The following is a 27972-nucleotide window of genomic DNA, read 5'->3' as shown; positions in this document are numbered from 1 at the left end:
CCCCGCCCCATCCACGCCGGGCTCCGCCCCGGCGCCGCGCTCGGAAATGACCTAAGCGGCTTCGAGGCCCGACCAGCCACTCCAGCTGCTGCTGCGCGGCGGCCGGGGTCGCGCGCACCATGCTCTCCGAGCAGCCTCCGGGCACGCGGGCGCGGCGCCGGCCCGGCAGGTGGGTTCCGACGCTCGTGCCGCCTCTCGCCCGCGGGACTCCGGACGGCGACCCTGCGCCGCCGGGCAGGGTGTTCCGGGTTTGGAGAAGCTGCCTGGCTCTGGAGACCCCAAGGTCGTCTCCTTTGACCAGCGGGGAGGCACCGCGTCCGGAGAGGGGACTCCCACAGGGACCGCCGCCGGGAGACGCGTCATCCCGCTCCTCTCTTCTTTAAGAGGAACGGTCCAGAATGGAGCTCAGGAATTGGGAGTCCTGAGTGGGCAGGGCCGGGTTTCGGCCGCTCGGGGGGCGAGTTTAACCAGTCCGTCCCTGGGAGAAGTTGGCCGGGACGGCGGCAGTTCGGGCTCCCGCACCCGCCCACACAGGCCAGGCCGAGGGCTGGAAGGGCGGGTTTGGGGACTGAGAGGGACTCTGATTAAAGCCGAAGGAGGGGTCGGAGACGGGGCTTGGAACCCTGCTGAGACAGCTGCCCGGTGTCCCCAGCCCGGTCATTCGCCGAAGTCTGCTGGGCCAGCAGCTTCCAGGCTGGCTTATATAGACAGGGCAAGTGTCTGATATGCCCCCATCCACACCCCCAGCGCTGCGCACCCCACCCCAACATTGGTATGAGCTGAGAATAACCCTACCTCCTGTGGAGACAAGAGGGTAGGCACGTTCACCTTCACCTCTTTACGCTTGTGTAATCCCAGAAGCTACTGGGGTTCTTAAACTGAGCAGCAGGTGCCTGGCTGGTGCCCAGTCTCCACCAGAAGCCAAACTTGGTGGGCGTTCAGCCAACCGCCCAATGCAACGGACTGGCTGGGAGGACCTGTCTCAGTGTGCCGGCCAGCCCTGCCCGGGGCGTGCAGGATCGGAACCTGGCCCCACAGTGCACACCTGAGGCCTCTCCCTTGCCCCTCTCCTCCTCCCTAGGTGCTGTCGTTAGTCCCACCCCAGTAAAGAGCTGCTGGGGCTGAATGGTCATGGGGGAGCCTGGTAGAGAGGAGTATAAAATCCAGTCTTTTGACGCAGAGACTCAGCAGCTGCTGAAGACAGCACTCAAAGGTGAGCATGGGCGCCCCCCTGAGCTGTACAGAATGGTCCAAAGTGTCAGGCCTGGAGACCTGAGTCTCAGCCCAGAATGCCCAGCTGTCCCTTTGCTTTCTGAGAGCAGGAGTGAGTAAGTCACTCTTGGACTGGAGGACAAGCTACATTTAGACCAGCATTTCAAAGTGTGAATCATAGAGTCACCTCTCAGGCAGTAAAGCCATTTTTTAAAGTTCAAGTACCCATGAAAGGGGCTGGAGCACAGAGAAGAGAGTCGTCTCCTGAGCCCTGACATTGGACCAGGCTTCAGCCACAGGAGGCTGTCTTGAATGTGCAGAGCTGGCTGACTTGGGACAGAGGATGGAGCGTTGTGCTTGGCAGAGATGTAGTAATTGGCCTGGATCTGTGCCTTCTGCAGCACCCAGAAGTTTGACTCAGCTAACAATTAGTAATGCCCATCACATGCCAAGCTAAGCCTGTTGGGGAGGCCCTGCCTGGACCGCTCTTGTCAGGGTTCATGTATTACAAGAACACTGTGTATTGTTAAGAACACTTTCTTCCGTGAAATTGCTGTCAAGTACATCGCCGTTCAGTGCTCCTTCCTCAGCCTAGTGCCAGGAAATGATGTGTGCCCTAAAAAAACTGGCATTCTTTGATCAGTCTGTAGTGGCCACATAACCCTTCTGGTTTCCTCCGAGTGGGCCACCAGGCTCACGGGAGGGCTGCTCCTGTGTGTGGTTACTTCTCCATGTATCTTCTGGTCTCTTTACACGTCAGGTTTATAATGGGAGTGCTCTTTTGTAAGTATCTCCCATCCCTGTAGAAGCAAGTAGAGGCAAATGTGGTAATTCAGCAGCTCTGGATTCCCACCTGTCTCTACCCCAGATCCAGGTGCTGTGGACTTGGAGAAGGTGGCCAATGTGATTGTGGACCATTCTCTGCAGGACTGCGTCTTCAGTAAAGAAGCAGGGCGCATGTGCTATGCCATCATTCAGGTTGGCCGGGACTGGTAAAGCGGAAGATGCTTTGAGAAAGACCTCAGCACAGGGCAGAAAGCCTGGCCAGCAGGGCAGAGATGCACAGGGCTCCCCTCGGGTGGAGAGAGATGGACAGGAGGGTCCTCTGTCACCGAAGCTTGGGTGAGGGTTGCCATGGCACCGCCCTCTGCTCACCATCCTTTCCCTGGCTCACAGGCCGAGAGCAAGCAAGCAGGCCAGAGTGTCTTCCGACGGGGACTCCTGAACCGGCTGCAGCAGGAGTACCAGGCTCGGGAGCAGCTGCGAGCCCGGTCCCTGCAGGGCTGGGTCTGCTATGTCACCTTTATCTGCAACATCTTTGATTACCTGAGGGTGAGGCCCCGGTAGTCACCCTGTGCAGCAGAGACAGCCTGTCTCCTTCAGCCACTAAACCAGTGCTCCGGTCCCCACTCTCCCCCCACAGGTGAACAACATGCCCATGATGGCCCTGGTGAACCCCGTCTATGACTGCCTCTTCCGGCTGGCCCAGCCTGACAGTCTGAACAAGGAGGAGGAGGTGGGTGACCCGTTCGGACAGCTGTGGAGGGGGGGGGGCAGTCTCAGATGCCTGTTGTCCATGGAGGCAGCCGAGAGCATCACTTCTTAGGGTAGGAGCCTGGTGGGGACATGCGAGGCCTGCCTCAGTTCCAGGATAAGCTGCCAGGCCTGGAATTTATCCAGAACAGAGCAGCCAAAACCTACAGGCTCAGAGGCTTTGTCCCCAGTAGGAAAGCTAACCTGTGATAGGAATCCAGCTGTTGGATACACATGGCCCAGAAACCCATCAGTTAGGCAGGTGAGGAGAGGGGTAGAGAGGTTGGGTTAAGTGGCAGCTTACAGAGAGGGCCTGCACCCAGCCTGGCCCAAGAGACCTTAGGTAAGTCCTGAACTGGTCTTTCACGTAAAGTGTGGCTCATACCCACCAGGTGGTGTGAGGAAGACAGGAGAAAATGAGCATATGGGGCCAAGCACGGAACCCTGCAAGCGCTCCGTTCACGGCTGCTCGGTGATGGGCTGGCACTGCCTTGGGGGTCACCTCCCACTGCCCTCCCCCACAGGTGGACTGCCTGGTGCTCCAGCTGCATCGGGTGGGGGAGCAGCTGGAGAAGATGAACCGACAGCGCATGGATGAGCTCTTTGTCCTGATCCGGGATGGCTTCCTGCTCCCAAGTGGCCTCAGCTCCCTGGCCCAGCTGCTGCTGCTGGAGATCATCGAATTTCGGGCAGCCGGCTGGAAGACGACCCCGGCTGCCCACAAGTATTACTACAGCGAGGTCTCCGACTAGGCCTCCCAGTCAGGCTGCCGCACCTGAAGCACCGGCCTCTCACCTACCCGACTTCCTGCCTCTCCCAAAGACTGTCCTTCCAGACTTTCAACAGCTCCTGAGCGGTTTCCCACTTATGCTGTGGTCCTGCCCCGAGCACCTTCCCTCCTGGATTCGGGAACTGGGGAAAACACCAAACAGACTTGCCCCCCACTGTCCCATCACCTCCAACCTGGGCCAGGCAGAGAAATGCAGCTTCTGAGAACCACTGCGTTGTGAAGCCACTGGTGCAACAGCCATCTTGGTGCCTCAGTTTCCCCATCTGTAAAATGGGTACCCATAGCTACTGGTGGGATACTTTGGGATATCAAGGGGCAGAGCACAAGTCCCACCAGAGAGTGCTTTTTACATTTTGTACAAGGACCACTTCGGAAACAAACATATTTCTAGTCGGTTTTAGTAAATGGCAGCACCCCGTCACATGCTACACCAGTTCAGGGTGACAGTTTTCTAATAAAGCTTTTCTAACATTAAAACTGCTTCCTTTCATATCATCCTAAGTTCTACCCCCGAATTGAGGGGAGAGACTGGATGGGCCCTAAGTTTCCTGCAGGAAATCTAAAGTGGTATGTTCCTTCATTGTAAGGAGATGGGATAGGAAGAGCAAGTTCTAGGCCCGAAAGGACGGACTAACAAGCAATACATATGTTGCTCCACCCTTATGAGGCCTGCCTGCCCTGAAAAAGGAACGACATCCTTAACCCTTAAGTGTTTCATTACTTCTTGCAGCAAAGAGCCCCGGGCTCCTCCCGGGGCCCCTACCCTCCCTCTACCACCAGCGGTAGTGAGCCAGCGCACGGTTGGCCTCGGCCATCTTGTGCATGTCATGCTTCTTCTTGATCACAGGGCCCTGGTTGTGAAAAGCCTCCAGCAGCTCATGGGACAACTTCTCCGGCATCAGCACCCGCCGGTGCTTCTTCTCCCGGCACTCCGTAATCATCCACTTCATGGCCAGGAAGCGACGGCGCCGGTCGGCTAGTGGCACGGGGACCTGAAGGAGACAAGACGTGGGCAAGTTAGTCCAAGAACTTGCCAGGCCTGCAGCCTCCTTCCTCCCTAAGCTGTAAGGGGTAGCCACAGGTTCCCTCTGACCCAGCCCTGGCAACGCTCCTGAGAAGAAGGGCCTCGCTTCTCCTCTTGTGAGTTACCCACACCCGAGTGACCTCAGTGTAGCAGACACAAAGGCGTTCATTGAGCAAACGCTCATTAAGCACAGACCTCTTTCACCTCTAAATGGAACCTTAGCCAAGGTGATATACACATCAACTGGGAAAAGCCCCATCGAGCTGGGGTGACTCAGCTAACTCAGATCACAGGTGCCTATAAACACAATCCTCTTGTCCAAAAATTATCTGCTAGACCACCACTATATACCAGGTACCACACAAGACCCCAGGGACACAGTCATTAACGAGAGTCTCTTCCCTTGTGAAGTTTATGTTACAAAAGCAGATGATGGGTGCCTGGGTGGCTCAGTCGGTTAAGCGTCCGACTTCGGCTCAGGTCATGATCTCACGGTTTGTAAGTTCAAGCCCCGCATCGGGCTCTGTGCTGACAACTCAGAGCCTGGAGCCTGCTTCAGATTCTGTGTCTCTTCCTCTCTGCCCCTCCCCCACTCATGCTCTCTGTCTTTCAAAAATAAAACAAATTAAAAAAGAAAAAGATGAGAACACTGGCTTATAACAATGATGTATAATTAAGTGCAGTAACAGACCCCTCATTCAGTTCAGGAAATGGTGATGAAGCATCAGTTACGGGTCAAGCGCTACTCTAGGCACCGGGAGATGAAGAGGAGTTATAAACACAGTCCCTCACTGCAAGAAGCTTACAATTTAGAACAGGGCACAGTGGACAGAATGGGGGTGGGGTGGGCTTCCAGAAAAAGTAATTCGGATGATTCTTTGCTCTCTTCCCCTCCCATCTTCGGCCTGTGAGTTTTACACTAGGACTCCGACGAGCAGATTCTGACAGAACCTAGTCCCTATAAAACTATCAATCTTGGCCTTGCTCTGGACCCTCCCCCTCGCAAGCACCCCCCCCAACCATCTTGTTTCATGGGTGGGCAGCCCTGCGTTCCGGCCCTGACCACTCACTTGGTAGAAATGGCCGCCTCTGAGGATGGGTACCAGCCCAATCACAGGCTCACAGTTTTTCAGTGCTTGGTGGAAGATGGTATAGGGGTTGCGTTCGATGGATGCCCGTTCCTCTGCAGAGGCAGCGTGGTACTTCTCAAACTGCTTCCTTTTCACAGCTTCCAGAGTCTGCAAAGGCATACGTTGAAAGACACCGCACCAGCCTCCCTAAAGGGTTTTCCCAGTTGAGCTAGTACCTTGCCCTTTACTCCTCCCATCCTGCTCTCCTACAACAGTGCAGCTCCTCTCTCAGAACTTCAAAGGCAAAGTTCCTAAGTGCCTCCCTCTTTCTGAGCGAGGACCAGGCAAACAGGCCAAGATTTGTGATTGGGGGAGTGAATGGTGGTGGCCGACTCCTGCAGGATGTATTAAAGTCACCACCTCCACCCATACATAGGAAGGTCATTCTAATGGCAGGTATGTGAATTTGTACTTTTTTATGCTAAAGTGAAAGCCACACACAAAGCTGTAAGAAAGCAGACGGGAGACGAGCTGCTTACCTGCGCCATGAGGGATCTGGCCAGGACTTTGTTTCCTCCTTTCATTATCATGTTGGTGAATTTACTTCAAGAAGAAAAGCAACACGTTTAGGTTTCCAAGGCCTAGGATTCCACAGAATCCTAACTGCAGACCCTCCCTGGTATAGTCCCAGTCTGTGGAACAGAAGTATTTGCTTCCATCTGACCTGATCACTGGGTCTTCAAACACAGAGCTTGTTTTCGACGCTGGGGCAGCTTTGATATGCTGAGTCTTCCTGAGTTCCCGCTCATACTTCTCCTCCTCCGTCAGCTCTGCCAATGGCTTACGGTAATATTCTTTGTCAACCTGTGGATCCTTGTATTCAGGACCATAGCGGCTCCCCCTCACCTGGGTTAGCCTAAGAGGGGGGAAGAGGAAGAGGCGGGCAAAAGTTGACCCCACAAGAGAAAAGGCCTTACTTAACAATAGGCATGTTTGCCAACCCGTCGAGGAGAGAGGCAGGGAGAGCGTTAGGCAAACCTGAACGCAGTAATTCTGGCTCTTGTCCCAAGAGGTAAGTAAACTCCCCCCAAAAAGGCCAGGAAAGTCTCCCCCTGTCAAGTGCCAACGGTAAGGAGAGCCTCCTGAAGTCACAGGATAGGCGCCCCGCCTAGGCAGCTCTCCCCCCACCTCTCCCAACACAGCAAATCCCAGCGCTGAGCTCTTCCGTAAGACCGTGCTTTCAGCTTCCAATCAGAACCCCATCGCCGGGAAACCTTCACACTGGCCCAAAGTCACGCAGCTAATTCAGAGTCTTGGACCCAGGTGTCCTGGCCCGCAGGCTCTCTCCAGGTCCCCGCACGGTCCGCTCGTGGTCCTTTCCTTCCCTGCAGGTCTCTCCGTGAAGACCCAAGCGGCCCCCCGGCTTCCCGCCGCCCTCCTACCCTGGAAACCGCAGGAGACGATTCCGTACGCCCAGCGCCAGAACCGGCCACCCTCGCGCAGCTTTCACCGCGGGCGCAGCCATCTTGGCTGGCCACAAGGACCCCAACAGGGCCGTCCTCGGCGTGCCTGAGCGAGGGACGGCAGGCGGGGAAAAAGCTCCACAGGGTCCTAAATCTGTGCGTCACCCTATTAGTCCGGGCGTTAAGAGTCTCTCACTCCGAGGTCCAAAGGGAAGAATCGAAAGGAAACATTCGGCTTCTCATCCGTCGCAGTCCGATTCGACCGTCGGCGGCGGGGCTCTCTCCTCTCAGGCCCCATGCACGCCCCGCCCCGGCTCATCTCTTGCAAGTTCTCGCGAGGTTTGAGGCCGCAGGGCCGGCCCGGGCGGCTGCAATATGGCGGAGGCGGAAGGGGAGAGCCTGGAGTCCTGGCTGAGTGAGTAGCCGCGGCCGCTTCTGTCTGTCCTCGAGCCCCCTCGCCGCCCCCGCTGCCCCCCCTACACCTCCTCCCAGGGTCCAGTGGCCGCGTCTCCTAGCAGCTCGCGCTTCGGCTTGCCCTCGCCGCAAGCTGTCAGCGATCACGCCCCTTCCCCAGCAGGGCGCCGGGTCCCCCTCCCGGCGCCTCCTCCCACTGCTGCGCGCGGCGGCGGGAGCTGCGTACTGTCCCGGCCCCGCGGGCTGCGGAGAAGCGTCAGCTAAGTGCTCCCGGCTGACATGCATCGGCGATTTGGGGACATTGTGGTGGGGCCCCGCTTCTCAGACCCCCGTGCCTCAGTCCCAGACCGAGGGAAAAGCCGCGGATTGGGGCTGAAACTTCGCGAGCGGTGGGCACCAGTGAGTATACACATACTGCTTCAGAATTGCGACCATGTATTTGAGAAGTGGCCGCTTCGCTGAGGCAGAATGTTTGAAGTGAGAATAATCCAAAGTAGGGTAAAGAACAGAGCTCTATTTTCCTGCAGCGGCCAAAGCTTGGTTATGTCTGTGTTGGGAGACACACACACTTGAACCCCTTAACGAGTCATCGTCCATAGCGTACTCTGAGCAAAGCTGAGGAACACAGCCTAGTGCTGTAGTTAGAGCGGCCTTCGCTCTAATTGCTAAATCGTATTTCTGTTAAGGAAATACAGGTTAACCTTGTTAGCAGGTAGTACTCTGCTGAAGGGTTAATAAGTTAACTTTCCTATGGGCTAGAAGAGGCCCTTGGAGGCCTCTTTAAGTGAACACACATTGGGCAGGATGGTGACAGGTAGGATGCCTAGAGATTGCCTTGCGCAGAGACCTCTTATGTACTGGAGCCTCCAGGCTGTTTCCTCCAATGGCCTGAGCTACCCCCCTTCAGGTTGTTGAACCCAGGTTACATTTGCAAAATCTGCAGTTGCAGGCAGGTCACAGTCTTCTGTATATATGGAACTGTTCTCTGAGGAGCTCAAAGCACTCCAGAGACACTCATTTAATTCATTTATCAAGTATCCTAGTGAAGCAGGTACTAATGCACCATTTCACAAAAAGAGGACACCCTGACTCTAATCAAACCACTTGTCCAGAGACATCTAACCGATATAGATATAACTACACTGGAATTGGATGTTGTTGTTGTTTTTTAAGTTTATTTATTTTGAGAGAGAGAGAGAGAGAGAGAGAGAGAGAGAGAGAATCCCAAGTAGGCTCTGTGCTGTCAGTGCAGAGCCCATCCCAGGGCTCAATCCCACGAACCGTGATAACATGACCCGAGCTGAAATCAAGAGTCAGATGCCCAACTGACAGAGCCACCCATGGGTCCCTGAAATTTGTTTGATTCATGAATATGAATAGGGACGTTGAAGTAATTTGACTTAAGCTGAGTTTAATAGACTAGATTTAGAGTTATATTTTGAAATAGGAGAGGGACAGACCTGTTTTTGAGGGAGAGTAGAGATTGTGAGTGGGGGAAGGACAATGGTGTCTGTAGACTTTAGAGCTGATACTGGCCTTTGATTTTTCCCATTAGAGTGACATTAGGGGCAGTGTTCAGATTCCTTCCATTCTTCTCCATCATTCACCTTCACAGTTCTTGTGACTTATTGGTGTGAACTTGGCCAGGTGAACGAACCAGTGCTTGGGGTTTAGCACTATTTTAGTCTAGGTCCTTGTCACTCTGTGGATTGCCAGAATTATTATAGAAGCCTCTACTGGGCCCAGTGCTTCAGGTGTCTCCCCACGTCCCTTCTGTCCACTTGGCATTCTGCTCCTAGAAGAGCACTTCTGTGGAATCAGGTCGTCCCACTGTCGCACGCCTCATGCCGCCTCTTGGTGGCTTCCTGAGCGTCTTCTTGCTTTGCTAAGTCAGATATGTTCTTGTCCCATCAGTACACATTGCTCTCCTTCCCTGGAAACCCTGTTCTCCTTTGCCTAACTAAATGCTTTAAAACCCATCCCAGATTCTCCTTGTCCACGGACTGTCTCTTGATGACTTCAGCCTTTTGTGAATTCCTGTCATTACTATAATCAGTCCATAAGAAATACCTGTTATGTGGGACGCCCGGGTGGCTCAGTCAGTTAAGCATCCGACTTCAGCTCAGGTCATGATCTCACAGTTGGTGGGTTCAGGCCCCCCATCAGACTCTGTGTTGACAGCTCAGAGCCTGAAGCCTGCTTCGGGTTCTGTGTCTCCCTCTCCCTCTGCCCCTCATCTGCTCATGCTCTGTTTCTGTCTCAAAAATAAGTAAACATAAAAAGATTTTTAAGAAATACCTGTTATGTGAGGTATTATGAAAATTAATTAAGTTCAATCTGTCTTTGCCTTAAGTTCGGTAAAGGTGATCCTGGAGTGGATAAAGCATTACTAAAAAGATACAGGTACAAGGCAAGAACTGTAAATGCTAAAATGCAGGCAGTTTCTTCAGGAAATTGGGGAGAAGTGGAATGGAAACATGATTCTGTCAGTGAGGAGGTAGCATTTGATCCAGGCCTTAAAGACTGGGGAAAACTGGCTAAGAAAACACTGGACGGTGATGTAAATAGAGAAACCATATAGGAACAGGTTTTTGGCTGGTTCAGGCAGGTAGTTCCAGTAGGAGTGTGGTGGGAGAGAAACCTGGGAAGTTAGAACCAAATTCTGGAAAAGCTGGAATTCCAGCTCAAAAAGCTTAAATTTCGACAGTTATCAGGTCCCCGTTCTTACCATCTCTCGTGAAATCAGTGTTTTACAAGGGTTAGTATAGGGGTTTTATATAGGATGGCCAGGAGAAATTCAAGAAGCAGGTGAAGAAGGGGTTGGGGTAGGGGCAGAGGTAAGAAAGGAAGGAGAGATTTAAAAAGATTTTGAGGGGGGACACCTGGGTGGCTTAGTCGGTTAAGCGTCTGACTTTTGATTTTGGCTCACTGTGAAATCAAACCCGATGTCGGGCTCTGTGGTGACAGCATAGAGCCTGCTTGGGATTCTCTCTGTCTGCCCATTCCGTGCTTGTGCTTGCTGGATAAATAAATAGACCTTGAGAAGGAAGGGACCCTAGGTTGATGGAAATGGGTAAGAGGGAAGGAGTCAGCAATGGGGGTTCAAATCCGGATGCCTGGATGTGGGGGCAAAAGGAGTTTTTGAATGATGGCACCATTTTTCTTTAATTTTTTTTTAATGTTTTATTTATTTTTGAGAGAGAGACAGTGTGAGAGGGGGACAGAGGATCCAAAGTGAACTCCGTGCTGACAGCAGTGAGCCCAGTGTGGGGCTCGAACTCATGAACCGTGTGATCATGACCCGAGCAGAAACCGAGTCGGATGCTCAACCAACTGAGCCACCCAGACACCCCATGATGGCACCATTTATAGAAATAGGGAAGTCAGGAAGGAGAAGTAATGAGCTTGTTTTAAAACTTGTTTCTGTAACAAATCATATACTCTAATTTTTTGCTCTGGTTATTTTGCACGTGTTGCACCAACAGAGTATAACCTCCTCAAGGCTAGGCTCTGAGTCTTGGACTTTTTCTGTAGTCCCTCTATGGCCAAATGCTCTGTACTTAGTTTTCCTTTAGTTACGTTATTGATTGATTGAATAATATAGTACAATACACTTGATCTGTGTACTTAATTTTCTGTGAGCACTTAACAAAGACTTGGTGACTAAGGCCCTCTTGATTCAAGACCCTAGCACTGAAGGCTGACTCTTGATTGCTTTTCCATCCTGTATTCTTGACTCTCTTAATCTCTAAGTAATATGTTACATAGAATTTGTCATCTGTGAAATGTTTGAGCTGTGTTGGGATTGGGTAGCCAGTGTTGCCCCTACTTGAACCGTCCCCACTTGACTCTTGAGGCCCCACAACAGTCAAAACTAGTGTTGGAACTAAGCTGAAAAATGAGAGCAGAAAATCTAGATGCACAGACACACAAGAGAATAAGGCTTTCAAGAAAGACCTGAAAATAGAAACCTTGAGTCAAAGTAGAGTCCAGGGCTAGTTCTAGAGGGTGGGGTCGACAGGTGAGGCTGTAGTGTCACCTCTGTGCCAGGTAATAGAGCTTGTTTTGTGGGTGGAAAGTTGTGTGCATCTGCTGGAGGGAGGCAGCGGGCAAATGGAGAGATCGAGTCACCCAGAAGTATCCCGAGTTTTCTTCCAGTTCCTAAGGGTGCTGTGGTCGGCTTCCTGAGTAGGCTGGAGAGCTGGAGCAGATACTCAGAACCAGGACTGACCATTGCTGAACAGGGGCTGTTTGTGCCCACATGCAGGCAGAGCGCTCCCTGCAGAGTTGCAGCGGAAAGGTCTGTCCAGATGAAAGGAAGTGGGATTCTGGAGAAGTTGAACCCAAGTGAGAAGGGAGTGGGCGTGTACTTGGAAGCAGAAGTGCTACAAGAATTACAGGAGGCCTGGGGAGAACACGTGTGGGGACGGTCCATTGCTCATGCACGTGTGGGGGCAGGGGAGCATCCATGCAGCACTCCCCGCCGTCCTTTTCCAGTTGTGAACGGTGCAAATGAATGCGTTAGTCTTTCTTACGCCATGAAGTACGTGACTCTTCTCAAAATGATAATAGCAGCGATGGGAGGGGTATGGCTTCTCAGACCGCCTTATTTTTGCATCCTTCAGCTTCTTGATGTCACGTGAGAACTTTAAGCATCTCAAATGATGGGGATTAGTAACACAGCCATGCTAACACCTGAGAAGATATCAGGCAACTGATGGGAGAAACATGGGCTTCTGGACGGTGACAGCTTGTAGGTCACCGTGGCAATAAATAGCCACTCTTGACGGAATTAAATTAATTTGCTTCCTTTCTAGCTTCACATTTTAAAGGGCCTGCTAATTCTCTCTTCATGATTGAGGACAGACATTTTTCTTTTCCTCCAAATAGGAGCTCAAAGCATCAGAATCTTCTTGCGATCAGAGCAGAAACACTGCCAGGCACGCGCGCTGCGTCTGTGGGTCCTGCGCGCCTTCCCTCCGCCTCCGGGTGGCGTCTGCTGACTTCTTGTACCTCAGAGCCCTCTTTGGGGCAGGGTGGGGGTGGGGAGATGCTGGGAGGCCTTGTTAGGATTTGGTCACGGAGCAAGTGATTTTTGATATTAGGAAACAGGAAGTTAAGAAAACACAGTCACGAGAAACCAGAATTCAAGAACTTCTGACAACACCCCTTGTGTGGAGGGGCTTTTTCAAGGTTCTCTTGCTCTGCTTTTGGCACTTGTGGAAACGTGTGGGAGTATGGGGATTCAAAAACGATTTACGCCTTCAGCCTTCCATTCCTCTTCTGAACCTGAAGTCCTAAATTTAGCAAACAGCTTGAGAGTGCTTTCTGGAAGAGGCAGACTCCAAGATCTGAATCAGAGGTGGGAACACCCTTAACCACCCCTAGCAAGGTTCTGGGGGATCACAGGGGAGAGGGGACCCCACCAAATATTAGGAGACTTGACATTTAGCACGTGGATTTTAAACCCTCAGTGATCCCTCTGAGAACTCTCCAACACTTGTCTTTGTCCTTAATCATAGGAGACCACTTATTTTTTTATTCTTTTATTATTTTCAAAAAAATGTTTTCAAGTTTATTTCTTTATTTTGAAAGAGAGAGAGCGAGAGCGAGCAGGGAAGGGGCAGAGAGAGAGAATCCCAAGCAGGCTCCTCACTGTTTGCACAGAGCCAGATGTGGGGCTCTAACTCACAAACCGAGAGATCATGACCTGAGCTGAAATCAAGAATTTGATGCTTAACTAACAGAGCCACCCAGGTGCCCCATAGAAGGTCATTTAAACTGTAGGGGCGGTCTGTATCTGCGGTCCTGGGAACGGAGCACGATGATTGGTGCTCAGTAGGGGCTCATTAAATATTAGTTTAACTTAAAAGGATGACATTGTGGGGGTGCCTGGGTGGCTCAGTCGGTTAAGCGTCCGACTTCAGCTCAGGTCATGATCTCACACTCTGTGAGTTCGAGCCCTGCTCGGGCTCTTTGCTGACAGCTCAGAGCCTGGAGCCTGCTTCAGATTCTGTGTCTCCCCCTCTCTCTGCCCCTCCCCTGTTCATGCTCTGTCTCTCTTTGTCTCAAAAATGAATAAAAAGATTAAAAAAAAATTATTTTTTTAAAGGATGACATTGTGTACAATTTAAAAAACATTTAAAGCGTTAAGGAAAGTTAGGTCTTGAAAAAACGTTTGAAGGGTACATAGGAAATACATTTCCTAAGTATATATATATATTTTTTTATCAAGTATCACCTGACTTTAATTTCTCCAGGAAACACTTCTTGATAACTCCTACTTGCTTAATAGCTTATTTTTATGTAACTAGAATTATTTATACTTATTTGTTACATTAAACATTTTTGCGGATATCAGTTTGAAGATTTTTATCATTTGTGTTTATAATTATTCATCTGTACTATTGACCGTGGTCAACTCTATGCTTTGCAAGGCTGAGAATTTGTTTTCCCTTTCATCTGTGACTTCCAAAATACTGGACTGACCTGTTGAGGATTCTCTTATCAGAAAAGAAATGTGGAAACAAACTTAGCTTCACATCAATGCCTAAAAATTGTTGGAACACTTTCCATTGTGTCCTCAATTGTCCTCCGCTTTGCTCTGTCCCAAGATAAAGCCACCAATCCTTCCAACCGCCAGGAGGACTGGGAATACATAATTGGCTTCTGTGATCAGATCAACAAAGAGCTTGAAGGGTGAGTCTCAAAGCTGTCGGGAGGCAAGTGGGAGAGAGCTGACTGTAGAAGTAAAAACTGGCCAAAGAGGGCCAGTCACGTGGTCCCAGGGTCAGTGCCTGAAAGCGGGGTCTGCTTGTCTCCCAGGCCACAGATCGCTGTCCGACTGCTGGCCCATAAGATCCAGTCTCCACAGGAATGGGAGGCAGTCCAGGCCCTGACGGTATGTGGTTTCATTGCAGTGGTGGATTTCAGTGAGCCCAGGCCTTTCCTCATGCGCCCACTGGGTTCTCTGGGGTTTTCATGGCTCACGTCCTAAGGCAGCTGGAAGTCCCTGATACTAGATCTATCTGGAGCGCGTTCCGTAAACTGCCCCACGAATGCGTATGACTGAAGTGCAGTCCCTGCACCATGGCCACCGGTCTTGTGGGAGAAGCTGAGTGGCTAAGGGAAGGAGCCAGAGGCAGGAGCCCTGAGCCCAGGGTGGAGCCCAGAGGCGGCTTCTTGAAGAGATGCTAACAGCTGTGTTGCCAGTTAAGAGTTAGCGAACTAAAGGAAAATGAGGCAAGTAAAAAGTTCTGTAGCTAAAAGTGATGCTAGCTCCTGCTGAAGGCACCACCGACAGGTGGAGCTTAGTGTTTATTCAGAGGGGACAAGTGCGGCACTGAGCCAGAGGTGGCTGAGCTCACAGGATTCCTAGGTTCTCCCCGACGTCAGCCGGGTCATGCACGGGAAGGGCGCTCAGACGGCTCACGTGCACACCTCTGTTGCGTTCACTGCAGAGAGAAGGCCTTACAAAACAATGCTTCTCAACCTGGAGTGGGTTTCCTCTCCAGGAGACATGTGGCAGTGTCTAGAAGCACTTTTGGGTGTCACGTGTCATGGGGCATTACTAGTATCTAGTGACTAGAGGCCAGGGATGTTGCTGAACATCTTACAATGTACAGGACGGGCTTCCACAACAAAGAATGGCCCAGAACGTCAGTAGCGATATGCTGGAAAACCCCTGCTTTACAAAGTCAGAAGCCAAAAAAGGGAACACTGGGGTGGAGCTCTCCTGGGCATAAACCGCAGGCCCCAGGGCCCCAGGAAGCACCGAAAACTTAAGGTAGTTTATGTGCCTCGGAAGGAAAATCGATGGGAGCAGGGAGGGAAAATATGTCTTTGAAAAAGAAAACTGTTTAAATATTATCTTCCATCTTCCCCAAACATCGATCAGCTTATAGCAAGAGCCCTGGACCCAGAGTCGGAGAAACTTTCTGTCTCTGGGCCTCAGTCTTCTCATCGAAATGATGAGGGCGGAATCTTGTAAGCAGGCACTTTCTACGACAGACATTCAACTGTCTTGGTATCTGGGTCCCAGTGCTCTGTTCTTTAGTCCCTATTCGGCTTCCCCAGAAGAGGTTTAAGGGGCCCAAGGTGTCCGTGATCCTGTTGCCCTGATGCTCCGGGGGGGGGGGGGGGCGTGAAGGGGGAGGGGGGCAGTGCACACAAACTTCCTGATCGGTTTCTTCCTCGTGAAGGTCTAGTCACTGTGATCTACGTGCAGGGTCCTGGCTGAGTGCCAGCTCCGACCCTCACCCGCACTGAGCACCTCCCCTCCGTGTGGCTGTAGGTGCTGGAGGCGTGTATGAAGAACTGTGGCAGGAGATTTCATAATGAAGTAGGAAAGTTCCGGTTTTTGAATGAATTAATCAAAGTCGTCTCTCCGAAGGTCAGTCAGTGGCGGTTTTCTCATTTCTAGGAACTGCTTTCGTGTCCCTCCCCCTCTCCCGTCTTACTGGCTTCACCTTGCAGCCGGCATCTCCACAGAGCTGTCTTTAGAGAGCTGTCCACATCTTGTCCTTAGAGAGCTAGGCCCTGAGTGGAGCCGGGTGACCGTGAGGCCACAGGGACAGGCAGCCCTCTGATGGACTCCTGGCCTTAATGTGACAGGTGACGTGGCAGCAGGCGTTAACGCGCACCCTGGCTGGGGGCGGGGGGGGGGGGGAGGGGGGCTCCTGGGACCGCGGTCACTTTTCTTTGGTCCGTCTTCCGGAGGTCTGAGGAGTTACTCTTCTCATCACTCAGGCGCTCAGCTTCTGTTGCTCGCTGGTGTTGCTTCAGCTCTAGGCACCGCTTAAAGCGCGGGGAGCAATTTTTCATACTTCAGACATTCTCATTAATTCCTCTGAGATAAATTGCCATTGTTTCTGGGAGATTGTGCGTGGAAGCGCAGTGAGCTGCCGACTCCCTGCCCGAGCACAGACTGTAGCCCTGATAGATCCTGCTCGGCCACGGCGGTGTCCTTCTATGTCACACACACCGCACGCCTGCCGCTCTGGGACAGGCCCGAAGACTGGGGCCAACCGGCCATCTGTCCTTGCCGTGAAGAGAGCTTTCCCGTGGTCTCTGCCTCTGACACCAGTTACGAGGTTCTTCCCTATTTCCTTTTGCCTCTTAGTACCTGGGGGACAGGGTGTCTGAGAAAGTGAAGACCAAGGTGATCGAGCTGCTTTACAGCTGGACATTGGCCCTGCCAGAAGAAACAAAGATCAAGGATGCGTATCACATGTTGAAGAGACAGGGTACGTGCTCACCTTCCCTCGGCCTCCGAGCAGCCCCAGAGGCTGGTTGAGGCCAGGAAGAATGAGGGGCTGTCTGCCACCCCCTCCTGAAGGGAAGATCCTGGGAAGGGCTCAGCTGCGGTTCGATAGGTTGAGATGGTCCTCACCCCTTGCGGGTCCCGGTCACAGGGCTGTGCCCGCCCTCGTTGTGTGAGGAACGGCAACGAGGTGACCCCAGCCTGAGCAGACACTCCGCCCCCTTATGTTCCCTTTCAGGCATCGTGCAGTCTGACCCACTGATCCCCGTGGACAGGACACTGATCCCCTCTCCACCACCTCGTCCCAAAAACCCTGTTTTTGATGATGAGGAGAAATCCAAGGTAAAGCGCATCCCAGCCGACGGCGTCCTCAGATGAGGCGTGGGCTCACTCAGTGCCACGGGAGCTCCAGTTCCTCTGCGGTCCCCCGGGTGGGGTGTTACCTTTCCCTTTACCTTCGGTACCTCCTCTTCCAGCTTTTAGCCAAGTTGTTGAAAAGCAAAAACCCAGATGACCTACAAGAGGCCAACAAGCTCATCAAGTCCATGGTGAAGGAAGTGAGTGGGCCCTGGGCCTTGGGGCGGAGGAACTCTTGACCACAGAACAATAGTCCCTTCCCCTGGCGTGAGGCCTGCTGCTTGCCCTTGCCCCCAGCCCTCACCTGGAGAGGCCAGAGAGCGGGAGGCACACTGGAGCTTCTGGGGGGAGAATGGACTAGAGGAGCAAGCCTGGATGGGGCCAGCCTGGGGGGCAGGGTGGGCCGTTATTTTAAAAGAAAAAGTGCGTCAGGACTGGGATTCGTGTTTCCCAAGAACCGTGCATGAAGAGGAGCCTCCACTGGGACTGGCCTCTGCGCGTGTCCTCTGGTGCAGTCCTTGCTGTGGGGCATCAGGGGCTGTGGGATGAGTCTAGGTGAGCTTCTTCTCCTTGATCATCTTCGATACAGGACGAGGCACGGATCCAGAAGGTGACCAAGCGTCTGCACACTTTAGAGGAGGTTAACAACAACGTAAAGCTGCTCAACGAGATGCTGCTTCATTACAGCAAAGAGGATTCTTCAGAGGCAGATAAAGAGCTCATGAAGGTAGGCGCATCTCCGGGGGGCTGGGCTCTGGGAACGGGGGTCAGCCTTTGCTCAGTACCTGCCATTCCTCATTAATCAGCACAGCAGCCGGGTGGCGGTGGGAGCAGTGACACCCCCATTTTACACGAGCTGTGGCTAACTCAGGCTAGAAGAGCTGTGTGTACGCCCAAGTCTGTGCGACCCCGCGGACCCACCATCAGGGCTCACTTCTCTCTGGCTCAGGGACATTTGGGTAGAGAGACCCACCCTGTGCCCCTGACGCTGCTGCACCTTAGTCCTTGGTCACATAGATACTCTGAATTCTGAGGCATGTGCTCACCTCGGGGACAGGAGGGGACACACTCCCACTGGTCCTAAGCAGACCTTTCGGGTGATCCACCGTGGTGAAAGCTGGGAGCAGGAAGATGTGTGCTCTGAGCCCAGTTCTGCCGGTAACTGACCATGGCACTAGAGGAGCCCCCTGAGGGCCTGGACGTGAACACCGCACCGGAGGATTTCCAAGGGACTTTGTAGCTCTCATTTTTAGGTCTGGGACTCTTGCAGGAGCTGTTTGATCGGTGTGAGAATAAGAGGCGGACATTATTCAAACTAGCCAGTGAGACAGAGGACAATGACAATAGTTTGGGTGAGTTCAAGAGTAGTTGGCAAGGATGACCCAGGAATGTGGGTTTGGCCCGGAGGCGTGGAGCGGGGGAGTGTCATGGCCTGGAGTGAGAAGTACCTCTTTTCTGCTCTAGGGGACATCCTCCAGGCCAGTGACAACCTCTCCCGGGTCATCAGCTCTTACAAAACGGTCGTTGAAGGGCAGGTGGTCAATGGTGAGGTAGCCACCTCAGCCATTCCAGACTCTGAAGGTAAAGTGTCCCAGTTCTCCATTCTGGACCCGTCCAGACCAGCCCCGGGCCCCACCACCGAGCCATGAGCCCCGAGTGCTTGACCCACAAGCCATCCTGCAGGGCCCGAGGGGATTCTGAGCCACTCCAAGTGGTCCTCCAGCTTCCCAGAGGCCAGGAGCTGTGGATAGGGTTTTCTTTGCTTGCTTCTTTTCAGCGTTGCCCAGGCTGGAGGCCGCGCTCAGGGTTCTGCTTCTTTCTGTGCGGCCACTAGAGTGGCCCCTAATCAGTCCCGTCCCCCTCCATTCGCCCATCCAGGAAACCACTCCAGGGACCAAGGCACTCTCATCGACCTTGCTGAGTTGGACACACCAAGCAGCTCATCCTCAGTGTCGGCCCCGGCCCCTGCCCCACCGTCCTCCGGCATCCCTATCCTCCCTCCACCCCCCCAGACCTCGGGCCCTGGGCGCAGCCACCCATCCAGTCATGCCGAGGCCGCCCTGGGACCCAACAGCACAAGCAATGCCCTCTGCCTGCTGGACGAGGAGCTGCTCTGCTTGGGTGTGTCCCGGAGGGGCCAGCAGAGCAAAAAGGCGTGTGGAATCGGGAGGAGGGCTGAGGGGTGGCTGTGTACTTAGCAGAGGTGGGGAAGGGGGCTCCAGGTGGAGGGATAGAGTCAGGTTCAGTGGCCTTCAGGGCAGTCTGCACCCAGGCTCCAGCATGGACGCAGTGGACTGTCTTGCTCTGCTCCCCACCTCTGCGCCCCCCGCCCCCCACCACATACGGAACATAAGGACTGAAGAGGATCCGTCTCCCCCTGGAGGCTGCCTGGGGGAAAACCTCCCCACCTGTCACCCCTTGATGCTCATTTTGTCACGTGACCTTCCCTGGGTGAGGTGGGACTGCCCGAGGCAGAGCCCCTTCTCACCATCATCTTCTGTTTTCAGGCCTTGCTGATCCAGCCCCCACCGCCCCTTCCACAGAGTCAGCTGGAAACAGCCAATGGCCCCTGTTCCAGGTAGGGACACAGGGGACATCACTAAAATGCTCGACGAGCTTCACTTCTCTTTCCCGACTCATCCTCAGCCCCAGTTGGCTGCAGCCAACTGCGGCGACTGTCCTTACTCCTTGGGTCACTGCCCTGCGTGCATTTGGGAACGTGGATCACATCCAGGGGCTGGCCTTGGCCTCAGGAAGCTGCTCGTCCAGTGGTGGGGTCACAGGGCCCCCAGGGAAGGGGGCCAGAGTTGGAGACCCGAAACCTGCCGTCTGCGCCAGACCCCTCCACAGCCTTTGCTCATGCACTTTCCATCCCTGACAGAACGAGCAGCTGGACCTGGACTTTGGCGGCCCTGAGCCCGGGAGTGCTGCCGCCAGCCCCTCGGATGGGCCTCTCGTCCCGCCCTCGGCACCGTCCGCGGGCAGCTCCCAGGCTCCGCTGCCGCCCTCCTTCCCGGCTCCTGCGGTCCCAGCCAGTGTTCCCGCCCCCAGACCAGGCTCCTTCTTGTTCCCAACTGGACCGGCCCCAGCCCTCAAGGCTGAGCCCACAGCCCTCGGGTACCACGGCTCAGCCTTGGGCGATAGCACCCTGCACCAGCTGGATGCCCTTGATCATCTTCTTGAAGAGACCAGAGCGTAATGAGTGGGGGAGAGCTGGGTTGGGGAGGGCTGGACCTGGGTTTGGCAGAACCAGGGGCAGCTCCAGAGGGTCTGGGGATGTGCCCTTTTGGCCTACTGAGGCAGGTGGGAATCTGGAAACGGTGGGAGGTGGGGTGGTAAGAACCGCTCTGCCTGGCGGGAAGGGGAGATGTGCTTTGAGGGGTTGGCCCTATAGCTTCCCCAGGTCTCTGACTTGCCTTGTCCTCCTTCCTGCCTCTCAGGACATCGGGTCTGGTGAAACCCGTCTCCTCCATCTTCTTCCCTGGGGCCACCACCTCCCCTCTGGTCCCCGCCAGCACCACTGCTCGGCCTCTCCTCCCCTTCTCCCCTGGGCCCAGCAGTCCTCTCTTCCAGCCCCAGGGCAGCCCCATGAAGGGGCCAGAGCTCTCCCTGGCCAGTGTCCATGTGCCCCTGGAATCTATCAAGCCTAGTAAGTGTCGGAAGCATGGGGCGGGAGGGGATGTGGGGCCCAGCCTGTGGGGTCGTAGGGAATGAGGGGCGGGCACAGGCTGTCTGCCCAGGGCCCTTAGAGCCAGACATGACCCGCTTCCCTGCTGTCTTGGGTCTCTCCTTGTTGCCACTGGACTCTCGGGAGGTTCTGAGAGGCTCTTTCCCAGATTCTTGCAAGGAGCCTGCTGGCCACAGGGTTGCCCGGTCCTGCCCCCTTGGCTGTGGCCAACACCCTCTGGGCTCTGTGAGGTTTCTCCTTCACCCACATGATCTCTCCTCACAGGCAGCGCCCTTCCTGTGACAGCCTATGATAAAAACGGCTTCCGCATCCTCTTCCACTTTGCCAAGGAGTGTCCGCCTGGACGGCCTGACGTGCTGGTGGTGGTGGTGTCCATGCTGAACACAGCTCCCTTGCCCATCAAGAGCATCGTGCTGCAGGCCGCAGTGCCAAAGGTACCCCTGGCTTCCTGGGGCCTCTGGAGGCAGAAGTAGCCTTATCTTGAACCCACTGGGTTGAGGGGCCCTGAGGCCAGCAGGCAGCAGCCATGTGTCCATTGTGACTCCAGTAGGCTCCCTCCTAGGGGCACCTGCCATCTCTCTTCAAAGGAGCTTCTCTTTTTCTTCAGTCAATGAAGGTGAAGTTACAGCCACCCTCTGGGACAGAGCTGTCTCCATTTAGTCCCATCCAGCCGCCTGCAGCCATCACCCAGGTCATGCTGCTGGCCAATCCGCTGAAGGTGAGCTGGAACCGAGGTCCATCCTGAAGCCCTAGCTGCCCCAGATTAGGACCTCTGCCTCCCAGTTTGAAGTGCCGTGATACCGCAGCATTAACCGTGTCCCTTCCCTACCCTGGTTCAGTGGCTGAGTGAGCCTGGGGTGGCGAGGGGAGCACAGAAAGGGCCCCAAGGTTTGAGGAGAAGAGGAGGTCTCACACGCTTGCCCCTTTGTCACAGGAGAAAGCGAGGCTTCGGTATAGGCTGACCTTCGCCCTGGGAGAGCAGCTGAGCACAGAGGTGGGCGAGGTGGACCAATTCCCTCCTGTGGAACAGTGGGGTAACCTATGACCCCAGAGGACTCCGTGTCACCTCCGCATTGAAGCTCAGGCAGGCTGCCACAAGACAGGAGGGCTCTCTGGTCCAGTCATTCTCCACATCCTGACTGCAGTGCTTAGAGCTTTGATACGGAACAGGGGCCCTGGGCATTGCTGCTGGGAGCCAAGCTGCTGCCGTGATGATCTCTCATTGGCCCCCCTAAAAGGACCTGGTTTTTTTGTCTACCTGTGTGACTTGAAGTGGCCATGTGCCGTCGGGGGTGGGGAGTGGCTCCAGACTCTGCACTATTGCCCTGGGAACGTGGACCCAAGGCAGGGGAGTAGGTTTTTTCCTCCCATGCTGGCATCCTGATGCCATAAGGGGGGAGGGCTCTAAAGAGACTTGGCACCCTCCCTCAAGGACCGTGTTCTCACCCCCCCCCCCCCCCCGGAGGCCTCAGCTCCCTCATCACTACTTTGTGCTTCCCCTGCTGGCAGGCTCCTCTTGGGAGGTAGGCAAAGCCCAGTGGTCCCAAGTGGCCCTGGGCATAGAGAAGTTGACGTACTACCGAGTCTCCAGCCCTGCCTTCCATGGGCAGCAGCATCCTGGAATGGCCGCTGGGTGAGTTGCGTGCTCGTCTCTGGTGGTTGCAGGCTGTGTCCTATGGACATCGCAGTGGGATATGAAACTCAGCCTATTAGAAACAGAACTTGGCCTTGTGGCAGCCAAAACTAGGGATACAAAAGAAAATGGAAGAGAACCAGTGTCTCCCCTTCTCTGGAAGCAGGTACTCAAAGCTTTCTGGGAAAAGTGTGCCTCCTGCCTTGGGAATAGGCCATCCTACTCACTACCTCTTGCTTGGCATGAAATAAACTGCTCTCCTGCCCTTTGAGTCTCTGAAGGAGAGGACAACTCCCATCATCCTCTGCATTCTCCTGCTTAGGCTTCCCCCTCTTCCCACCATTTGGCCTGTGGTATGGCATGTATTTGGGAACAGGCAGCCTCAGGGTCAGGCGTATTGCACTAGACTTCTTACCTGTTGCCTAGGACTTGACTGTCCCCAGCTGCTGAGGGGCATGTCCGCAAGATACGGGGTCTGGAGGTGGTGAGATTAGGAACCGTGCTTGAATCGAGTCACCAGACCCTATTGCTTCGGCAGTGCTCAACCTCCGACCGCTTGTCCGAGTTGCTCCTTCTACCAGATGCAAGTGGGCCAGGGACTCCAGGCCTCACAGGGCAAGAAAGGGACAACCACCAGCTGAGGAAAGAGCACTCAGCTCATCTGGGCTTAGCCGGATGGCTCCAAGCCATCTCTGGGGAAAGGTGGCACATGCCACAATCCCTGATCCCTCCCTGCACTTTGCCAGGTTTCCTTACTGTATCAGAAGGTCCTCTCCTGCTTCCTTTCCAGCTTCAGCAAGCAGAATTCACTGCTTGATTAGAACAGGTCAAAAGTGAATCCATTCACAACATAGAGTAAATCCAAGAGCTTTCCAAAAGCCAGCTGCTAGCAGCCCTGGGAAGGTTTATGGGATTACTGTGTGAAAATACACCTTTATAATAAGCTTTAGACATTAAAATTGAGTGTTACTACTGAGGTCACTGCTTTGTGACAAATGGCTGTATACGATATCCCAACTCTGCTGCCCTTGTTCTGCTGCATGTCAAATAAAATCATTTTTGCCGTAGCTGGAATCCTAATACCCATTCACCCCACAGTGGACAGAGTACCATTTATGAATTCCAAATGTAGACACATCTGCTGGCATCACCTGAGGTTTTTGTTGATGAAAGTACAGGTTCCTGGACCTTTTCCTTTTTTAAAGGACAGAACAATTAACATAATGTTCCAGTTGATTCTAAAATGAGGCTCAATTTCAGAAGCCTGTGTAAACCACTGACTGCTCTCGTTTGACTTTCAAATAGGAAAGAGGGCACTGCACTCACCATCATAACTTCCAGGAGTGGCTTTTTCTTTTGGGAGACCAGGAAAAAAGTTCCATGCCAAGGAGAACAGAACGCGTACTTTCTAACACCTTAAGTTCACAGCAGAGGTAGGAAAAAGCCCCTAGCTGAACTTTTAAGAATTTGCCTTCTATTTGAGGGGGAAGAAATGTTTTTATTCTTTCAAAAATTTATATACATTGTCATACAAAGATGCCAGGCTACAGCAGCTCTTGGCTAGCCTCAGGAGCCTTCCAGTGAGCCTTCTTTTATAATGGCCCGGGCAAGATTTCGCGCAAGAGCAAGTCTCAGCATTTCCAGCTTGGTGTTCTCTATGTCCTCCTAAAAAGCAAAGAAGGCCAGCATAAGGTATGGCAGGAAGTGTTCCTTCTTTAAGGTTCTATGTGACCCGGAGGCAGACCAAGGGCATTTAACCCTTAATAGCTTCTAGCAAGTGATTTATCTGAGGGAACTGCATGCAAAGAACCTCTGCGACTGACCAACAGACGAGGAGAGACCAGAACACTAGGATCACCCCACTTTCTCCTAAAACAAGCTGGTGTGTCAATTACAGGTTAAGAGCCAAACCAAGAAGGACAAGTTTGTAAGGGGCCAGCGTTTCAGGAGGGAAGTAGGGGAGTCCAAGATAGAGGGAGCCTTTTCTTCTCGCCATTATAGAATCAACAACCCAAAAGCTAAAATGACCTGGAGTCGCTGAGCACCAGGCTCTCCCCGCACTGGCCTTCCTGAGGCCAAGTCCTCCAGACATCTCATCAGCTCATATGTTTGCTCTGTTGTAAAAATCACCTAAAAGAGAAAAAAGAAGCTGTTTTGCTTAGATGCTTCCCAACCAAGGCCTGCGCTGATCTGGGCATGTGCCCGGGTTCAGAGATTGCCTTCCGTGCATGCCCTTTGGAGGGGCAGGCTTCATATATGCAGCCCTGGAAGAACAGCACCCGTACTGTCACCCCCAGCCTTTCTCGTCAGGGCACTAGGCTGAGTATTGTTAGTAGACAGCTGCCTCATTTCAAATTAAGTAGCTTTTCTCGTCGTAGATCCTCTTATTTCCAGGCAGGGCATTACGAGAGAATGCCCCCCACACAGGGCTCTACTTGGGAGATGATGTGTGGATGTGCAACAGCTACAGAATGAAGCATTCTGTCAAAGACTATAAAACACAAAATCACTGTGGATTAAAACTGTACCTGTTTCTGTTCCAAAAGGGGCAGGGCATCTGTTAGTAGTGTTACCCAGAAACATCGTGGAGCAATCTGAGAAGTCATCAATGACAGGAGAAGAGAAGCCGCATCAAAAAAGCGCTTCTCCCCATAAAATCGGTGGAACTCGCGGTACTTTCCTATTGTGAAGAGAGAACACTAGGTCACCTCTCGCCCTAAACAAGCCAAGAGAAACCCCAGACCAGGCACATGAAAGCAGAGAGATTCTTTCAGAACTGACAACAAATGTCCTGGACCAATGAGAACAACAGGATTAAAAAAACAAAAACAAAAACATGTTTTGGGTGCCTGGGTGGCTCAGTGGGTCAAATGTCCACCTCTTGATTTCAGCTCAGGTCATGACATCGCAGTTTATGAGTTCAAGCCCTAAGTCAGGCTCTGTGCTGGCTGTGTGGAGCTTGCTTGGGATTCTCTCTCCCTCTCTCTGCCCCTCCCCATTCACGTAGATTATAGAGAACGTTCTATAAGAAAGCTGAACAGATTCTTCAAAAATGTCACAGTGAAGAAACACCAAGAAAGGCAGGGGCACTAAAGAGACAGGACAACTGAATTTGTGAACATGGAGTTGATAAAAGACCTTGCTGGGATAGCGGATGTAATCAGAATGTAGATTACAGATTTGAGGAGAGCAGTGCATTCTGGTAACTGGTTATATCGGAGGATGTTCTTGTTCTTAGAAAATACATGCTCAAGTATTTATGAGGAAAGGGAAACAAAGTCTCCAACTTACTTTCAGACTGTTCCCTAAAAACCTAATAAAATAAATGAGGCAAAATATAAATGGTGAATCTAGATAAAGTGTACATGGGAGTTCCTTATTCCTGCAACTACTTTTGCACCTTTCTCTTTAATTTTGAAATCACTGGGAAATGTTAACCAGAAAGTATGCTTTGCAGAGTCTGGCACACAGGGTTCTATGTGGTTTGGAATTTGGGCTTAACAGGAAGGAAACACTGGAGAAGTCTAGATGGTACCTCCCATCTCCACCATGCCGAAGGTCCAGGGGACAGAGCCCAAAGACTCACCTAAGAAGGTCAGTCGATCACTGAGCATCATGGCTGGCCCAAGGTTGTCAATGAGATCCAGATCGGAAAAGCAGCCTCGCTCACAGTAATCCCTGAGGAACCTGCAAGGCCAGGCCCAGAGGTCAGAGCGGCAGTCCCAGGCCCCACTTCCTCAACCTCCCAACTTCCCATACAGCTCCCAGAAAGCCAAAAGGGACTGACAACCCACCTGTCTGACACCAGCGTGGCAAAGGCTGCATCCTTGGCTCGGATGCTCCAAGACAGGGCAGAGCCCAGGCGATTGTTGCGGACAGCTTTCATGGCTAAGATCTTACAAATGCTGCGAACTTGGCAAGAAAAAAGAAAGGTTAACTTTTCACCCTGCAAGTCACTCCATTCATAACCCTTGCTAGACAGAAACAGGCTTCCCGACTCCTCTGAGCTTTCTGCAGCCTGTCCACAGGCTCCAAATACAAGTTGGTCGGTAACACTGGGAACTTTGGGGTTTATAAATTGTCTCCTGGCTCTGATCACACTATGACCCACCCTGGCAGGACTGGCTTTGTGAGTGGGTTTGATTTCAGGGATGGCAAAAAGATTTTTATTGCTCTCCAAAGGTCAGCTCCTTCATTATCTGTCCAGGTGTCAAAAACACCCTTTGGGTCTTGAATGCCATGTGCTTTCAGAGATGGTCATACGCAAGCAAATGCCTTGAAAAGAAAACTTGAGTTTTTGCACTCAACGGTGAGGGGAGGAGGAACAAATAACACTGCTTTCCTTTCTGTGCTCCTCCTGAGCTGACTCTGGTCCTACTTCTTCCCCACTGAGCAGCCTTAGCAACAGCAACCCACCTGGGAGAAGCTGACCCCAACCCTGAACTTAGAGTAGGCAGGAGACAGAAGTGAGTAAGAATCTTTTTAAAAGGTAATGTGCTCCATTGTCTAAGTCTCGGTGGATCCCCAGCTCCTTGTCCTTCCTTCCTCAGTAATTTTCCTGTTTTGGCTTATCTCTTGGCACGCGCTGCCCGGCCTCTCTCTAGTGTGGCTGGCACGGCATGAGCAGAAAGTATGCCGGGAAGAGGGCAGGCTCACCTTGCTCAGTCATCTGCCGCTGCTCGCAAATCCGCAGCACCTTAAGGGCTTTCTGCTCAGTGCTCAAAGGGATCCGCTCAATGTGCAGCTCCAAGGAAACTCGGCCCAGCTCAGGGCAGTAGTCGAAGTAATCCACTCCCAACTGCCAGAGGCTGCAACAGTCCGAGGACAGACATGAGGGCCTGGAGAGCCCAGGTGCTGCCCTGGAGCTCAAGGATTGGCACTGAGATGGCTCCTCCCGCACGCCCCGTAGACTTCAGGGAACCAGATGGGAAAGAACACCATCTTGCATGCTGAAAAGCACCGTTGGGGTCTTCCTACCTATGATGAGCAAACAGGCCGGAGGCATATTCCAGCAGGAGGAACTCTCTCATGTTGGATCCGAAGCTGGAATAAAATGTAACATGAGACCAAAACCCATGGCCTGCTCCATTCAGCGCCCTCCCACAGCCAACCATGCTTCCTTACAGTGGACCCCCCTCCCCCCGCCAAGTCCCAAGGGCTGGCCTGGCTGCCACATACTTACTAGAGGTTGTGTGACTGGAGGAGCTTGCAGTGATCCAACAGGTCTGTCAGATGGGCCACAAACCACCAGTTGCTTAAGGCAATGCTGTGGGTTCAAACCCAAGGAGGAGAGTCGGGGTCAGAGAGTAGGATCCATATGAGCAGAGCATGAGCAGGACCCCTCATGTTCTTTGAATAAAAGGATAGGTAGGACAGTGACAAGCCGAAATCCGTTTGGAAGAAATTTCTCTGTGTTGTGTGAGGACTGACAGTGCATACCCAGAAGGAAGGTCAACCCTCAAAGTGGCAGCCAATAATCTGTATCTATGGAGAATGTCACAGTGAAAATAAAATTCAAGGATCCAA

General features: G+C 52.9%; 4 protein-coding genes across 14 annotated transcripts in view; 2 read left to right on the top strand and 2 right to left on the bottom strand.

Annotated features, from left to right (window-relative positions):
* The first annotated feature begins 41 nt into the window (after positions 1-41).
* Positions 42-4012, top strand: MIF4GD (MIF4G domain containing). 5 transcript variants are annotated; one of them, XM_042966588.1, is made up of 6 exons: positions 42-169; positions 1082-1213; positions 2081-2190; positions 2389-2544; positions 2636-2728; positions 3270-4012. In XM_042966588.1, exons 2-6 carry the CDS (start codon positions 1126-1128, stop codon positions 3495-3497), a joined length of 675 nt encoding a protein of 224 aa, XP_042822522.1. In that variant the 5' UTR covers positions 42-169; positions 1082-1125; the 3' UTR covers positions 3498-4012. The 5 variants fall into 5 exon arrangements, with proteins under 5 accessions (XP_042822522.1, XP_042822523.1, XP_042822521.1 ...); XM_042966589.1 differs by lacking the exon at positions 42-169 and adding an exon at positions 191-386; XM_042966587.1 differs by lacking the exon at positions 42-169 and adding an exon at positions 191-712.
* On the bottom strand, positions 3918-7424 carry MRPS7 (mitochondrial ribosomal protein S7). Of its 2 annotated transcripts, none has more exons than XM_007091250.3 (5): positions 7289-7424; positions 6354-6545; positions 6169-6232; positions 5630-5797; positions 3918-4527 (listed from the first exon to the last, which is right to left on the bottom strand). In XM_007091250.3, the coding sequence occupies exons 1-5, from the start codon at positions 7333-7335 to the stop codon at positions 4306-4308; spliced, it is 693 nt and encodes a 230-aa protein (XP_007091312.1). In that variant the 5' UTR covers positions 7336-7424; the 3' UTR covers positions 3918-4305. The 2 variants fall into 2 exon arrangements, with proteins under 2 accessions (XP_007091312.1, XP_007091311.1); XM_007091249.3 differs by lacking the exon at positions 7289-7424 and adding an exon at positions 7072-7251.
* GGA3 (golgi associated, gamma adaptin ear containing, ARF binding protein 3) lies at positions 7369-24364 on the top strand. Of its 3 annotated transcripts, none has more exons than XM_042966581.1 (17): positions 7369-7507; positions 14121-14205; positions 14332-14407; positions 15800-15898; positions 16628-16751; positions 17007-17110; positions 17245-17325; positions 17715-17852; positions 18396-18477; positions 18590-18706; positions 19004-19246; positions 19633-19703; positions 20007-20320; positions 20566-20774; positions 21078-21247; positions 21421-21531; positions 21748-24364. In XM_042966581.1, exons 1-17 carry the CDS (start codon positions 7468-7470, stop codon positions 21856-21858), a joined length of 2175 nt encoding a protein of 724 aa, XP_042822515.1. In that variant the 5' UTR covers positions 7369-7467; the 3' UTR covers positions 21859-24364. The 3 variants fall into 3 exon arrangements, with proteins under 3 accessions (XP_042822515.1, XP_042822517.1, XP_042822516.1); XM_042966583.1 differs by lacking the exon at positions 7369-7507 and adding an exon at positions 7794-7905; XM_042966582.1 differs by lacking the exons at positions 7369-7507; positions 14121-14205; positions 14332-14407; positions 15800-15898 and adding an exon at positions 15913-16119.
* NUP85 (nucleoporin 85) overlaps positions 23937-27972 on the bottom strand; it is a 70486-nt gene continuing 66450 nt past the window's right edge. For all 4 annotated transcript variants that reach the window (XM_042966585.1, XM_042966584.1, XM_007091252.3 and 1 more), the window contains 8 exons: positions 27629-27712; positions 27424-27489; positions 27103-27254; positions 26241-26358; positions 26033-26133; positions 24975-25126; positions 24475-24576; positions 23937-24111 (listed from right to left, as the gene is read on the bottom strand). In XM_042966585.1, the coding sequence (XP_042822519.1) occupies positions 24013-24111; positions 24475-24576; positions 24975-25126; positions 26033-26133; positions 26241-26358; positions 27103-27254; positions 27424-27489; positions 27629-27712 (874 nt within the window). In that variant the 3' untranslated portion in view covers positions 23937-24012. The remainder of the gene's footprint in view (positions 24112-24474; positions 24577-24974; positions 25127-26032; positions 26134-26240; positions 26359-27102; positions 27255-27423; positions 27490-27628; positions 27713-27972) is intronic.

This window comes from Panthera tigris, chromosome E1 (genome assembly GCF_018350195.1).
Source record: "Panthera tigris isolate Pti1 chromosome E1, P.tigris_Pti1_mat1.1, whole genome shotgun sequence".
NCBI classification, from domain to species: Eukaryota; Metazoa; Chordata; class Mammalia; order Carnivora; family Felidae; genus Panthera; species Panthera tigris.
The sequence above is the reverse complement of the archived record's forward strand: the minus strand, read 5'-3'. Positions and strand labels throughout refer to the sequence as shown.

Bases quoted from the DNA above. Each gene is read 5' to 3' on its own strand.
- MIF4GD (XM_042966588.1), top strand. From the start codon at position 1,126: ATGGTCATGGGGGAGCCTGGTAGAGAGGAGTATAAAATCCAGTCTTTT. The intron at 1,214-2,080 runs GTGAGCATGGGC...TCTCTACCCCAG, and splicing joins GCTGAAGACAGCACTCAAAG to ATCCAGGTGCTGTGGACTTG. The intron at 2,545-2,635 runs GTGAGGCCCCGG...CTCCCCCCACAG, and splicing joins ACATCTTTGATTACCTGAGG to GTGAACAACATGCCCATGAT.
- MRPS7 (XM_007091249.3), bottom strand. From the start codon at position 7,154: ATGGCTGCGCCCGCGGTGAAAGCTGCGCGAGGGTGGCCGGTTCTGGCG. The intron at 6,546-7,071 runs GTAGGAGGGCGG...CCCCCCTCTTAG, and splicing joins CGTCTCCTGCGGTTTCCAGG to GCTAACCCAGGTGAGGGGGA. The intron at 4,528-5,629 runs GTGAGTGGTCAG...TGTCTCCTTCAG, and splicing joins GAGGCGGCCATTTCTACCAA to GTCCCCGTGCCACTAGCCGA.
- GGA3 (XM_042966581.1), top strand. From the start codon at position 7,468: ATGGCGGAGGCGGAAGGGGAGAGCCTGGAGTCCTGGCTGA. The intron at 16,752-17,006 runs GTACGTGCTCAC...GTTCCCTTTCAG, and splicing joins TCACATGTTGAAGAGACAGG to GCATCGTGCAGTCTGACCCA. The intron at 19,704-20,006 runs GTAGGGACACAG...CATCCCTGACAG, and splicing joins GCCAATGGCCCCTGTTCCAG to AACGAGCAGCTGGACCTGGA.